The sequence below is a fragment of the Xyrauchen texanus genome, chromosome 9 (assembly GCF_025860055.1).
Source record: "Xyrauchen texanus isolate HMW12.3.18 chromosome 9, RBS_HiC_50CHRs, whole genome shotgun sequence".
Lineage (NCBI taxonomy): Eukaryota > Metazoa > Chordata > Actinopteri > Cypriniformes > Catostomidae > Xyrauchen > Xyrauchen texanus.
In genome coordinates, this window is record NC_068284.1 from 48,201,377 (window position 1) to 48,216,270 (window position 14,894).

General features: G+C 40.5%; 1 protein-coding gene across 1 annotated transcript; it reads right to left on the bottom strand.

The window, feature by feature from the left end:
* Positions 1–2,632: 2,632 nt before the first annotated feature.
* pnp5b (purine nucleoside phosphorylase 5b) lies at positions 2,633–14,491 on the bottom strand. The gene is given in 10 exon segments (XM_052134097.1): positions 2,633–3,690; positions 3,692–3,744; positions 3,845–3,937; positions 3,940–4,031; positions 4,543–4,649; positions 4,651–4,685; positions 4,688–4,718; positions 7,298–7,401; positions 7,747–7,916; positions 14,315–14,491. Coding segments are annotated over 10 exon segments (852 nt in total). The 5' UTR covers positions 14,338–14,491; the 3' UTR covers positions 2,633–3,546.
* Positions 14,492–14,894: the final 403 nt, after the last annotated feature.

Genomic DNA, 14,894 nt, shown 5'->3' on the forward strand with positions numbered 1-14,894 from the left:
ACTTTCAAGGTGGAGGGGACAGCTGCCCCTCCAGCAGAAAGGAAAGCACTGATCCTGACCAAGATCTTCTGGGGGTCTTCAGTGGGAAGCTTAAGAGATGCCACTTCAGGTCATACTGGCTCGCTGAGGGAGACCTGGCCTGAGTGATCGCGGTTCTACCACATCCGGTGGTAGGTCACTTAAGTAATCCACATCACACCTAAGAGCCAGACGTGAGATTCCAGAGGTCTGGTCACGAAAGTGCCAGATGGTGCCCTGTCCCTGAGTAAGAAGGTCCTCCCTCAGGGAATTTGCCAGGGGGAGGCTGTCAGCGAGGAGCGTGAGGTCCGAGGACCCAGTCCGAAAGTGGGCCAATAAGGTGCAACTAGGATGACCTGCTCCTGGTCCTCCCTGACCTCCAACATCTGTGCAAGTAGGCTCACTGGGGAAATGCATACTTATGAGCCCCAGGGGTCAGCTGCATGCCAGCGTGTCTGTACCGAGGTAGCCTCGGTCAGAGAATACCAGAGCTGGCAGTGAAAGGATTCCCGGAAGCAAACAGGTCCACCTGTGCTTGACCGAATCGACCCAAATCAGCAGGACCACCTGAGGGTGGAGTCTCCACTCTTCCATGAGCTGCGGCCTGCTGCGACAGCTGCCCCGCTGTGCTGTAAGGTTGCCTGGGATACGAAAGTGTCTCACAATGACTTGAGTCACTGCTGACTCCAGAGGAGGAGATGGCAGTCGAAGTGCGACATTTGACGAGAGCTGCAGGGCCATTTTGGCAGTCGATGTACGCAACAGTCACTGTGTTGACCAAAACGTGCTTGCCCCAGATCAATGGCAAAAGCGCTGACCATTCCGGAGGGCTGGCGGCTGCGCGTCTGTTGCACATGCCGCCCAGCCATGCTTGGGGGCATCCGTCAGAATCCACGCATGTGCCTGGAGACATGGCCCAGGGGAACTCCTGCCAGTAGGAATACTAGGTCGACCAAGGACTGAACAGACGCAACAGACCAGTGTGACAAGCACACAACGCCCATCTCGCGACTCGAAGTCTGAAGGCAGTGCTGATGCGTCTCATATGCATCGACCCGAAAGTGGCGCAGTATGCCGCTGAGGATGCCATATGCCCCAGGAACCTCTGAAAGGATTTCAGTGGGTCCGACGCCTTTTGCCTGAATGTACTTCAGTTCAGCACCAACTGTGCATGCTCGTGGTGAGGCGACCTCATTGAGACCGCAGTCTAACTCAATACCGAGAAAAGAGATAAAATATTAGCCCGTAAAATATTGTATAAAAGTTTACGTAAAACACCATCAGATTTTGGTTAATTACCTTTCATGTATAAAATGTGTCGGCCTGAGGGGGAATTAAGATGGCTGTGTGAGTGGTAGCACTTTTGCAGGCCCGTAAAAAGTTTATTTTTAGTCCTTGAAATGTGATAAACTAGTGTAACAACCCCTCTACTAAACATATTTAACGTAGTGTCAAAATTAAGGGATAAAATAAGCTATAACATTCTGGGGGTTTTTGAATCATGTCCGCCCACAACTACAACTTGACTGCTCTCCACGCCGCATGCAAAGATTTTGACATTGAGGAAGAAATAGAAGCTGCTCATCCAAAGAAGACAAAATTAACAAAGAACGCACACCAATTAAACAGTCGAATCCAAAGAAACAGAGACACCAAAGAGAAATTGAGGACGCCAATACTGGCGCTGCAATTTTACACTCCAGTACAAGCTCTGACCAGAAAATGGACTGAGCAGACGGAACTTTTGAAAAGTTTCGAAAGACGATTGAAGCCAACACAATCAAGCAACTAAAGAAAACCGAGAAGAAATCGGCAGGCTTCAGAAAAAAATAGGAGGCCTTCAGACAGAAAACAGCCTGTTAAAAGAAGCATGTGCAGAACAAACCCGATACAAAAGAAGGTGGAATTTGAGGATGATTGGTCTACCTGAAAAGGATGGAGAGGACATGAGAGAAGTTGTCATCGGATACTGACAAGAGTTATTCCAAAATATGTGGAGTGGCTGCGAGACAATCGTGAGACACAGTTCACCGGCTGGGTAGGAAAGGCTATGCCGCTACCTCAAATAACACACCCAGAGCAATCATCATTCAGTTCGATGAGAACGGTAGCGGGATGATGTTTGGAAGAAGTCAAGGATGCGAGTGTGTAGGGACATGCACATGGCATTACGTTCCATTTATAATTTGTGTAGTTATAAGGGAAAATGCGGCATATAAACGACACCAACATAATTGTGAAATATATTTACCTATTACTCACTATGTTTTTGTCTGAGTAAAACAAATATTCTGGTTGTATTTTACTCTTTGAGATCTTTCCAACAACATATGACACATGAATATTTAATGAGTTTGATGTTTCTACCGATTGCAATAATACAGTGCAATTAATTTTATAAATGATCAAAATGCAACACTTCTGATTTGTCTGTAAATTTCAAAGCACTTGTTCAGTTTTTGGTCATAATATCTACATGCATTGGAAAGTAGAGCTTCTAAACTTTCAAACCACACCTGTTTATTAATATTTTGATGATTTATTTTCTCACGGTCCATCCAAGCTTAAAGAGTTAATGTGTCAAACAGAAAAGAGAAAGTCAAACCAGATTAACTGTTGGTGTAACAAAATTGTTTTATTGCATTTAAGCAGGAAGTCACAAAAACAACTAAGTACCACAAAATCACAAGGTGCCATTTTCAAAATTCGGGTGAATTAACATATTTTTTTTTTTTTAGAGGAAAGTGTATAAATAGCAGTGCTGGGAAGTGTAATGTAAAACATTCTGGCTAAATTCACAGCAGAAACAGCATTTCAGATGCCCTTCTCCAGACAACAAATAAAACCAAATACCAACGCTTTTAAGTGCGTTAAAAACACTTGCCCCCATTTAAAAAACCGAACGCTTTTAAGCGCTTTTAAAACCAATGCCAACATAAATATATTCATGTTCAAGCCCAATATTGTTAAATACTCTACAGTAAATCAGTAACACAGTTCTTCTTTCTTATATAAATAGTGTTCTTAATAGTTTTTAACATTTTCTTAATTTAGTATAGTTGTGAATATTATTTTATTTTTAAATAAAAATGTTAAGAAAACTATTTGAAGTTATTTTTTTTTGAAAAACAAACAAACTCCCAATTACCTCGATCAAATAAGGTATCTACAGTACAATATATTCAATTTCTTTAACTTATATTTAAATACTATTTTTAAATACACCTTTAAGACATTAGGAAAATAAATACATACTAAAAATATTGATACCATAATGAGGCCTTACCTTAATTGCTCACTCTCTTGATTTACCTCAGTGTTATGGAAGACATTTGAGTTTTATAAGACGCTACATTGGACCATAAAACACTTCCTCTCTGGAATATAAAGACAGACAGTAAAGAGTCGAGGATAAACATTCATGACACTAAAGGCCTCTATCTGGCATCTAACAGTTTGGACGTGTATGTGTGATGTTTGAGGTGGTTAACGGGGGTGCGTTCACTAACAGGCTTTGTCATTCTGTTGCTAAATGCGAGAGACCATGTCGGACACCAGTTTTTCCAGCTGTTTGGCTCTCAGTTCACCTGTCTCCAGAACCTCTAGGTGATTGGCTTTCTTCTCACTGTCATAATCCATCACCGCCTGATTGGTGATCAGAGACAGAGCGTAAGACCTTCATTCCACAGTGACGGGCCACAATCACCTCGTGAACGGTGCTCATACCTGACTGAAACACACACACACTGCCGCTTAAACATCATACTTCTACATATCCACTGTTGGACTCATGAAATCAATCATTCTTTCAGTATGACTCACCCACGCATCGGCCCGAGGAGGCGGAGCATCCTGCACTCAGCAATAGTCTCAAAGGATCGCCCCTCGAAAGCACGCTTGTACACTGCGGCATGTACACTGAGAAACCCAGTTGTGCTGCAACCTCATGAGCGAAGCTGTCGCGAGTCCACGGTCATACGCTGCCTGACATACACGGAACCGCGACACCAAATCTATGCACGCAGGCAGAGAGAGAACATTTAATTAATATAGAATTGCTATAACGCTACCACTGTTTTGTTTTTGGCCATTTTTTTTTTTTCATGGAAAGTTGCACAAATATGTTTCCTACTCCCTAAAAGATATTAATGATATAAGTGTTGTGATGTACCTTACTGGACTCTGTGACAGCTCTAGACTCTCTGATGCTTCAGACCTGTCAATCATTTTAGCTGCTCTTGTTGCATTGGGCTGCAGCTTAATTATTGAGGCATTATGCCATTTTTATGCCATGTTGTTCATAACAGTTGCCAGTTGAGGGCGCTATTGTGCTGCTGTGGTGTTTAACAACCGCTTTCTGCTCACAACAAAGCTCATTTAGTATCTTTGGAGTGCAGGGTTTTGGAAAGAGGGGCGGGCTAATTCAACGGTTCAGTCTCGTGGAAGTAGAGCGCTAAAATTGCTTACATCACCTTTAATAATCAGTCAATATTGATAAGTGCATTAACACCCCACACACGCCACCTGTCATCATTTGGCCCCACTAATGGGTTGTTCCCAGCAAAACCTGGAATGTTGATATGATCCTTTATAATCATGACGCCACCCACTTTATAGTCCTGGTTCAGTCCTGCCAGCAGCATTCGCCAGGATCACAGTCTCCACCTCATTAGTTTAAACACCCTGATGGGCAAGGTGGTCTACACATACAGAATACACAAACAGTAATATTACTTGTTATAAAAAAATGGCTAGACTGATTTGCAAAATAAAAATAAAATCAGCATCAGTTATCATAATTGTACTTTACAATTTAAACAATGTATCGTTAGAGTTATAAGTAGCCACTGAGATTTTTTTATAAGGCGGCCGGTGACGACAGTTCAAGAGAGAGAGAATTACTGGCAGCTGCCCTGTAGGTGTCTTTTTATTTAATTAAATATTATTTATATTGTTAAGCCGGTTCTCGCCTCCTCCTTGCCCATCTAATCCCCCTTACATTGGTGCCGAAAACCCGGGAAGGAGGAGGGATGCCCGTCGCAGAGTCCTCGACACTGCCATCCACCCAGGGGAGTGCCGCTGCCATCCGCCGGGGACGGAGTAGCCCGACCGCCTGGATGCGGGATTAACCGCCCCGCTGGGCTGAATGGGGACTGGACTCCTCGACCACCTGGCGCTGATGCAGCCGCTGCCAGGGGCGGAGGAGTGCCCTACTGTCCCCAGAAACACAAAGGGGTCAAGAGAACACCGGTGTCCGCGAGGTGAGGAGGAAGCGACTCCCGACCGCCTGGAGCGTTAGGGCCACTGCCAGGGGCGGAGGAGTATCCCCAGGGGTCGCCGGAAATGTGGAGGGGCTGCTCTGTCCGCTGGGGGTCGTAGGACTGACTCGGTCCACCTGGGAGGAGCAGCTGCCGCTCTCTCTGTCCTCTTCCTCTCTGGAGGAAGGCGGGATGACCAGCCGGCAGATGGGGCGCAAGGCACGCCCTCCCAGGGAAAAGGGGGGTGGTGTACGTCATGCCGGGGGCTACCAGGCCTGAGCTAACGCCAGGAGGAGTGTAGAGAGGAGGAGGGCGGGGCCGGGCTGATATTATTTATATTGATAAGCCGGTTCTCACCTCCTCCATGCCAAAAGTAATTGTATTTAAGATTACAGTAACTAATGACTTTTTAATTAGATTACACCCAACACTGACTGTAAATCTGTAATATAATAATATCACAATGCAAATAAAATATAACCTTGTTTATTTGCCGTGTCCACACGGGTGGACGTTGTATTTTGGCTTTGTTATACTCAGCGCATAATCTTAATTTAACTTAAACCGACTGAATACTGTTCACAAGACTCATTTAAGTGTCATTTAAGGGTTAAACTTCTGCGCGACCGAAGTCAATGCGGACAACAACATGATTTCGATTTCCGTGAAGCGCTTCTACGGTGCAGAGCCGACAAAAGTGCCTCTGGTAAGAAACCTCTATTTGTTTGGGTGTAAAGGGTAGCATCTCTAGTCAGAAGTTTACATACACTAAGTTAACTGTTCCTTTAAGCAGCTTGGAAAATTTCAGAAAATTATGTCAAGCTTTTAATTAGCCAGTTCAAACTCAGTGTCTCTTTGCTTGACATCATGGGAAAATCTAAAGAAATCAGTCAAGACCTCAGAAAGATTATTGTGGACCTCCACAAGTCTGGTTCATCCTTGGGAGCAATTTCCAAATGCCTGAAGGCTCCACGTTAATTTGTACAAACAATAGTACACAAGTATAAACACCATGTGACCACACAGTCATCACACCGCTCAGGAAGGAGACTCATTCGGTCTCCTAGAGATGAACGTAGTTTGTGTGAAAAGTGCAAATCAATCCCAGAACAACAGCAAAGGACCTTGTGAAGATGCTGGAGGAAACAGGTAGACGAGTATCTAGATCCACAGTAAAACCAGTCCTATATGGACATCACCTGAAAGGTGCTCAGCAAGGAAGAAGCCGCTGCTCCAAAACCACCATAAAATAGCCCGACTACAGTTTGCAAGTGCACATGGGGACAAAGATCTGACTTTTTGGGGAAATGTCCTCTGGTCTGATGAAACAAATATTGAACTGTTTGGCCATAATGACCATCGTTATGTTTGGAGGAAAAAGGGAGAGGCTAAAAAGTAGTGATCCTAACTGACCTAAAACAGAGAATGTTTTGTACGATTAAATGTCAGGAATTGAAAAAACTGAGTTTAAATGTATTTGGCTAATGTGCATGTACACTTCTGACTTCAACTGTATGTGTATATGTATACAGTTGAGGTACTACAAAACATGATTTGAATGAGTGTTGATTTTTACTTCAGGAACAAGACTGTTATTGTTATCTTGAAGTGGACAATTGCACATACAGTAGGATGAAACACAGAGCTAAGTGTGTTAATACTCTTAAGTGTTATTGCTGGACATACAGAAGCACAGTTGGATGTTTGTTGACATGGTTCATAACTCTGGAAATAAACTGTTTAGTTTCAAGTGCTGCTGCTCTTGTGTGTGTATAAACACATTGGTTATGTTTATCTGCAGCTCTGAAACTGAACTACAAAGTGTGTTTCACAGGTACAAAGATTATGTAAATGTAATAGAGACACTATAAATATACTACTGTATGCCATACCATACAGTAGCATTTGTTATAATTACTCCTTGAGGTTTCGTTTACATAATGCAAAATTCAAATGGTAAAACATTTCCTCTATTTCACCTGAAGTGTTAGCAATGTTAATTACAAGTGTGTTAAAATCACCTTTTGAACGGGGTATCCTTCATAGAGGTGAAACCGTCCCTTCATGCAAACACACGGTTTTCCTTTAAGAGTCCCAAACACCAGCTTTCCAGCATGACCGTGCACTGCAGAAAACATGAGTGTTACAACATATACAGTATTTATACCTAAAAACACGGAGCAAGACTTCAAAGAAGCACAGAAATGAATCTTGAAAGCATACATAGAGATAGATGGATCATTTTAATGGATAATGGATACTTTGAGAATTTAGTAAATGTTGTCTAGAAGTATTTTCTAACCTTAAACTACATATAATTTGAAAACCACACATCGGTTGAGCACTCGTTATTACCTAGTGCATGAGCCGACTAATAAGAGTGAAACTGGTCTGTAAGTTCAACAAACAGTTGAATACAACGGTCAACAGTGTATGTAGCAATACAAGTGAGCGAATTGTCTGAACTCACCAGTGCTTTGAGGGAAGTTGGGTATATCGCTGTAGTTGATGACCACCTGATCTTTCAGCATATCTGCCAGTCCACCGAGACCTGAACCACACACGATACCCACCAGAGGGCGCACTGGAACCTGAGCTAACAGCCAATCAGCTGTAACCCTGCACTCCTCATGATTGTACCTGAGAGAGACAGAGATGTGTGTAGTGAAATACATGGAAAACAGTGAAATGGAAAGAGGAATTGGGGCTGGAAAGACGATCTTCAAAATGTTGAAATAATAGTTATGTTTTGGTGATATAGTTTGCCATTACACACTAACCAATAGTAGATACAATGGTATTACCATAGTAGTTACCTAGTATGCGTTGAAGAACCATGTAAATACCATGGTACATGAATATGGTAATCAGCCAATACCATGGTGTCCCAATCACACTTTTTGTCTCACAAAGTTACAGGTGCAGCCCATAGACTGTAAAAAAAGATGGCCGGCGCCCTTAGCTCTTTCCATTGGTGAGAACTGAAGCGCCAGTGTCCCGATATGGCGCTGACATCTTGGGACTTGAGTCTGCGCGAGTTGCGATTTGGGACCAGACCTGCGCAGTAGTGAGCAGGAAGTAAAGCCTGAAATCAAGGCCCGCCCTCACTCTCGCTGAATCAATCGCAAGCACTACGCCCCTGCACTTTTGACTTATGACGGTGTGAAATAATTAATTATAGAAATTTAGATATTAAATTTAAAGCTCCAATCTCCTCAGTCCTCCGAAGATCCCGAAAAAAGTCAGTTGCGCTTCAGTGACTACTTTTGCTCAGAGAACCTGTCAATCACAGCTGTCAATCATGATGTCACAGCAGTTTTTTTATAGCATCAAATAACTAAAAACAAACTTATTTTGAAAACAAACACTTGAAATGACATCAACGTGATAGAAACGACAGTAAATGACAGAAACTATCTTTGGAAAAAAGAATGAAGTGTAATTTAATTGTTTAGTTGGTCTCACGTCCCGTTGAATAACATGGGGAGGCGGGGCTTATGACCTATACTAGGACCAGCCACCGGGGGGGCGATTGAGATGTTTTGGCTTCACTTTTGAGGACTTGTGCGGCACACTTGGTGCAGCCTGAGTATTAGTCTCAAGTCTCATTTATTTATAAAGCACTTTCAAACTACAATGAAGCACCAAAGCGCTGTACATTGAAAATTAAATATAAAAACACTATATACACATCACACAATAAACAATCATCTAATCTCCTTTGAGCTTTAAACGTGATCTGAGAACAGTCAGTAGTAATTGATTGGACGAACTTAATAATCTACGTGAATAATGCAAATGTATAAGCTCAGTGATGCAACCTTAAACTTTCTTTAAACTTTTCTAAATTAACCTTTTAAACTTTCTAGCATTGATCCATGTATTAATGTATGTTTGGGGTCACTCCAAAATACATTTGAGACACTAACAGTTATGTGCATGTTGCACATCACTAAAAACAACGTTAGAACTCATTATGTTTAAAACTAAGGGGAAAGTGATAAATTTTTCGTTTTTTGAGCCATTTCTTTCGTCCGGTTTAAAAATAAAAGTTGAAGCAATGTAACGAAATGTGCAAGAGCTCAAAATCGCATGCGGACTTGACAGTCGTTTCAGCTGTTCACATGTTAGCCAATGCTTTATAAGTCTGCTCATAATTGCTGTTTCAGTGTGCTAACACGGCAACCTCCACCACCCCACCACCACCAGTTGAGTCCCGTCCTGCATGGGGGTAGGCTCCTCAGCCCCTGCCTCCTATCTCCGGCAGGATATGACCGTTCTGAGTACAAAAACTTTGGACGCCAGATGGGGCTTACACCAAAGAGAGACATAACATTTCATAAATGAGATTAATTAATTGTGGCGGCTGTGGTTCAGGTGGCAGAGCGGGTTGTCCACTAAACGCAGGGTTGGTGGTTTGATTCCCGGCCCACATGACTCCACAAGCAACCCCAAGTTGCTCCCAATGGCAGGCTAATGCCTAGCATGGCAGCTCTGCCGTCATTGGTGTGCGAATGTGACAACTTCATTTGGGAAGATAAGCAACTTCAACTATTGACCCTCTCAGTAGGCAAACACAGTCTATCAGTGGAGCTGCTATTATAGCTTTTGTTCAACAGCAACAATTCTGTAAGGAAAAATCTTTGACTTTTGAGAGTTGGTGGAAGACTGAATAAAATATCCTGTCAATCATCCAAGCCATTTCAAGCACTGGAGGTGACTCGGCTATGCAAAGAGTATCGCCAATGATAGCCCTTTCGAGAGCTGGTCCTCCATCCGTCTATGATGGAGGAGAGGAAGAACTAGATAAAAGTGTGCAAACCAACCATGGATTCACAGTAAAGGTCTAGCAAGCAAGTTCTCTATCATGCTGAAAAAATGAAGATGGATTTCTCTTCAAGCAGCTGCCATGATGAGTTTATTGTTATTTTGGCTGAAGAAACAGGTGCAGATACCGGGTTCACCCCGTCATGATCGTTTTCATCAGTTCTTCAGAATGTCTGTAGATGAATTTGAGACTTTGCTTCAGCTGGTGGCACCCTTGTTGATCCGTTCTCGGACTACATGAAACCCATCAACCCTGAACGGCGTTTGGTCATGTGTTTACAGTGAGTTTGTTTACATCTTTGTAGAAGTTGCAAATTAAAGATCAGACAAGAGTACCAACTTTACTGGAGCAGAGAGGGACCTCAGAGAGGCTGCAATGAATCAGGATAAGATACAAAGTGCGTTGCTTCAGGAAGGAGTTAAACGGAGCTTGAATTCCCCTGCTGGCTCACATTTTCGTGGAGTGAGGGAACGCATCATCAAGATTGCTAAGCCCATTCATAGTTCAGTTTTACGTCCACAAACTTTGGATGAAGGAGTGTTGAGTGATGTTGAGGCCATATTAACTGACTGTCTATAAGCCAAACTGTCTGAAGGTCCCAATGATCCAGAACCACTCACTCCAAATCACCTTCTCCAACTGAAAGGTAACCCAATTCTACCACCTGGAATATTTGACACAACCAAACTGTACTTTAAAAGATGGGTATGTGAGTGCACACCTTTGCTAAAGGAGTGACAGAAATGGACTTAAGAAAGAAGAAGCTTAATTTCTGGTGATATTGTCATCATAGTGGATTCTACAGCCCCACTTTTCCTGGTTGCTGGGACACGTTCTGGAAACCTTTTCTGACAAGACTCGACTTGAAATGAAAATACTTGAGATACCTTTGACAAAGCTTTGTCTTCTACAGGAAAACATCTGTCTGTTCTTTCACCTATCTATCTATCTTATCATCTATCTATCTGTCTGTCTATCTTATCATCTGTCTATCTGTCTGTCTATCTTATCATCTGTCTATCTATCTTATCATCTATCTATCTGTCTATCTATCTTATCATCTATCTATCTATCTTATCATCTATCTATCTATCTATCTATCTTATCTATCTATCTGTCTGTCTATCTATCTTATCATCTATCTATCTATCTGTCTGTCTATCTTATCATCTGTCTATCTATCTTATCATCTATCTATCTATCTGTTTATCTATCTTATCTATCTATCTGTCTGTCTATCTATCTTATCATCTATCTATCTATCTGTCTGTCTATCTTATCATCTGTCTATCTATCTTATCATCTATCTGTCTATCTATCTGTTTATCTATCTTATCTATCTATCTGTCTGTCTATCTATCTTATCATCTATCTATCTATCTTATCTATCTTATCATCTGTCTATCTATCTTATCATCTGTCTATCTATCTTATCTATCTTATCATCTGTCTATCTATCTTATCATCTATCTATCTTATCATCTGTCTATCTATCTTATCTATCTATCTGTCTGTCTATCTATCTTATCATCTGTCTATCTATCTTATCATCTGTCTATCTATCTTATCTATCTTATCATCTGTCTATCTATCTTATCATCTGTCTATCTATCTTATCATCTGTCTATCTATCTATCTTATCATCTGTCTGTCTGTCTGTCTGTCTATCTATCTTATCATCTATCTATCTATCTGTCTGTCTATCTTATCATTTATCTATCTTATCATTTATCTATCTGTCTGTCTATCTATCTTATCATTTATCTATCTGTCTGTCTGTCTATCTATCTTATCATCTATCTATCTGTCTGTCTGTCTGTCTATCTATCTTATCATTTATCTATCTGTCTGTCTATCTATCTATCTTATCATTTATCTATCTGTCTGTCTGTCTATCTATCTATCTTATCATCTATCTATCTGTCTATCTATCTATCTATCTTATCATCTATCTATCTGTCTGTCTATCTTATCATTTATCTATCTGTATGTCTATCTATCTATCTTATCATCTATCCATCTGTCTGCCGGTCTATCTGTCTATCTATCTGTCTGTCTGTCTAGCCATCCATCCATCCATCTATCTATCATCATCCATTTCTATCTGTCTGTCTGTCTGTCTATCTATCTATCTATCTATCTATCTTATCTATCTGTCTGTCTGGTCATCTATCCATTCATCTATCTATCATCATACATTTCTATCTGTCTGTCTATCTATCTGTTTGTCTTTTCATCTATATATCTGTCTGTCTGTCTATCTATCTAGTGTCTGTCTGGCCATCCATCCATCCATCATCATCCATTTCTATCTGTCTGTCTATTTGTCTTTTCATCTATCTATCTGTCTGCCCTATCTATCTATCTATCTATCTATCTATCTATCTATCTATCTATCTATCTATCTATCTGTCAGTCTGTCTATCTATCTATCTATCTATCTATCTGTCAGTATGTCTATCTATCTTATCATCCATCTATCTGTGTTATCATCTATCTATCTGTCTGTCTAGCCATCCATCCATCCATCCATCATCATCCATTTATATCTATCTGTCTGATCATCCATCTATCTGTGTTGTCATCTATCTATCTATCTGTCTGTCTATTCTATCTGTCTGCCCTATCTATCTATCTATCTATCTATCTATCTATCTATCTATCTATGACACTTATCTATCTATCTATCTATCTATCTATCTATCTATCTATGACACTTATCTATCTATCTATCTATCTATCTATCTATCTATCTATCTATGACACCTATCTATCTATCTATCTATCTATCTATCTATCTATCTATCTATCTATCTATCTATAATCTCAAAATAGCCATCCGTCCATCTGTCTATTTACCTGTTAATCTATCTGTATCACTCACTGTGTCATAAAACTCTTCACATCAATAGAAGACTAATTAAAAGTGCATATTTGTTCAAACGTTATGGTAAGATATGCTTAAAACTGCATCGGTTCATTTTTGTGCTTTTTAGTTTTCTTTTAGATTTCATTTCATTATTGTCGTTATTATGTTTGGTGATTTTTTTAATTTTATTCCATATTTCATGTGCAGCCTAATATAATGTTTACCATATGACCATAATGTGGTATTTGACTACAGAGATTAATTTGTATGTTTTGTATAGTATTATTTTTACTGTGTACATTTTCTGGAAGCGAATGGGGTCTGATCGTGTTGTGATGTCACAGTCGGTCTCCCTCGTGTTTCCTAGGACTCTTATTTTGAAGTGTTTCCACCAGACAATGTTTCCCATCATGCACTGCCATCTGCCATTGATCTCACCTGTTTTGCATTCCCTCCTTATCCCTTTTGATTGTATATACACCCTCTAGTTTTGCATTTCTTTGTCAGTTCTTGTTTGTTGCTTTATGAGTTCATGTCTGTTTGTTTAACTATCATCATCATTAAAAGCCTGCATTTAGATCCAGCGCCTCCCGTCTCATATCAACAACCATCTGTTACTCATGATACGTGATGAAGTTCACGCAGATCCTGCGTCACACACCCGGGATTCCCAAGGCCGTAGCTTGTAAAAGTACTTTGGGTGGGTCTCAATAAAAATGGATGGGCCATTATTTTACACCAAATTTTCCATTGAGGCAGTGGCGCATTCAAACCGTTCTTTCACACTTTCAGAAATCACAATATATGCATTCTTAAAACTATTTTATAAATATTTAATTGAAGCCTGGGTCTACCCTTGGGTACAGCACTGATCTCAATACATGCATCTTATTAAATGATCTTTAGCTTATTAGCTAATCATGTTTGAGTCACAATGTTTAAGATGCAAGAATGTGTATAATGTTATCCATGCATGTTATTCTCTTGTTTTATGGTGTTTGAGTTTGTATTCTCTCTGCTGTAAGAATGCCAGACAGTGTCAAACCAGCTCGACAGGTCTCAACAGCACCTTTTTTTATTTTCTTCCTGGTTAAACTCACATGCTCACATTAGGCGACTCCATGTCTGATGAAATCTCATGTGATGCATCAAATCAGTCTGAAGAAATTACATCAGACCGTTTGATTGTTATTTTATGAAGAATTTGTGCCATTTCTAATAGGAAACTAGCGCAGTCTTTACAGCATCAGGTCAGATCCGTTTAACATAAACATTACAAATGCATTAGATGTATAACGCTATTCAAAACAACTTAAATGTGCTTTAAATGTCTGAACTCACCCTGTAGTGGACTCTGGAAACATCGCGACGAGTTTCTATTTTCGATTGAATACTCAAAATAAAACAACAGTTCAGTCGCACCCGGTAAATGTCCCGTTATACACGTTTAGAGTCACGTTAAACTCTTTCCAGTGTCTGTGCCCGTGAAAACGAGAATGACGTTATGAGTGTCGCGCGCTTCCTGCTCCATCACTCCATTCATGATGCTCGTGCGTTCATTGGCTGCGCGCGCGGGTGTTGGTCTCAAGGATGTGATGACACGCTGGGAAGCTGTATTACGTCATGCAACTCAAATTTTTATTTTTTTATTGCTTAAAGAAACATACAAAATACCAAACAAACCTCAAGATACAAATCTTATCCAATTACAAAGAAGTCTAAATAGCAGCACAAAATATAAATAAATACCATAAATCTGAAAAAAAAAAAAAGAACTTAAATAACAAATAAAATATTACACAAGGGGGTAATCACCAAAAAATACCTTCAAAAGATTATACAATTTAAGGGCTTTTTTTGTTATGCACAAGTCTTAAAGATTTAAAGAAGATCATTAAATCTTTATGGAAAAGTAAGAAAA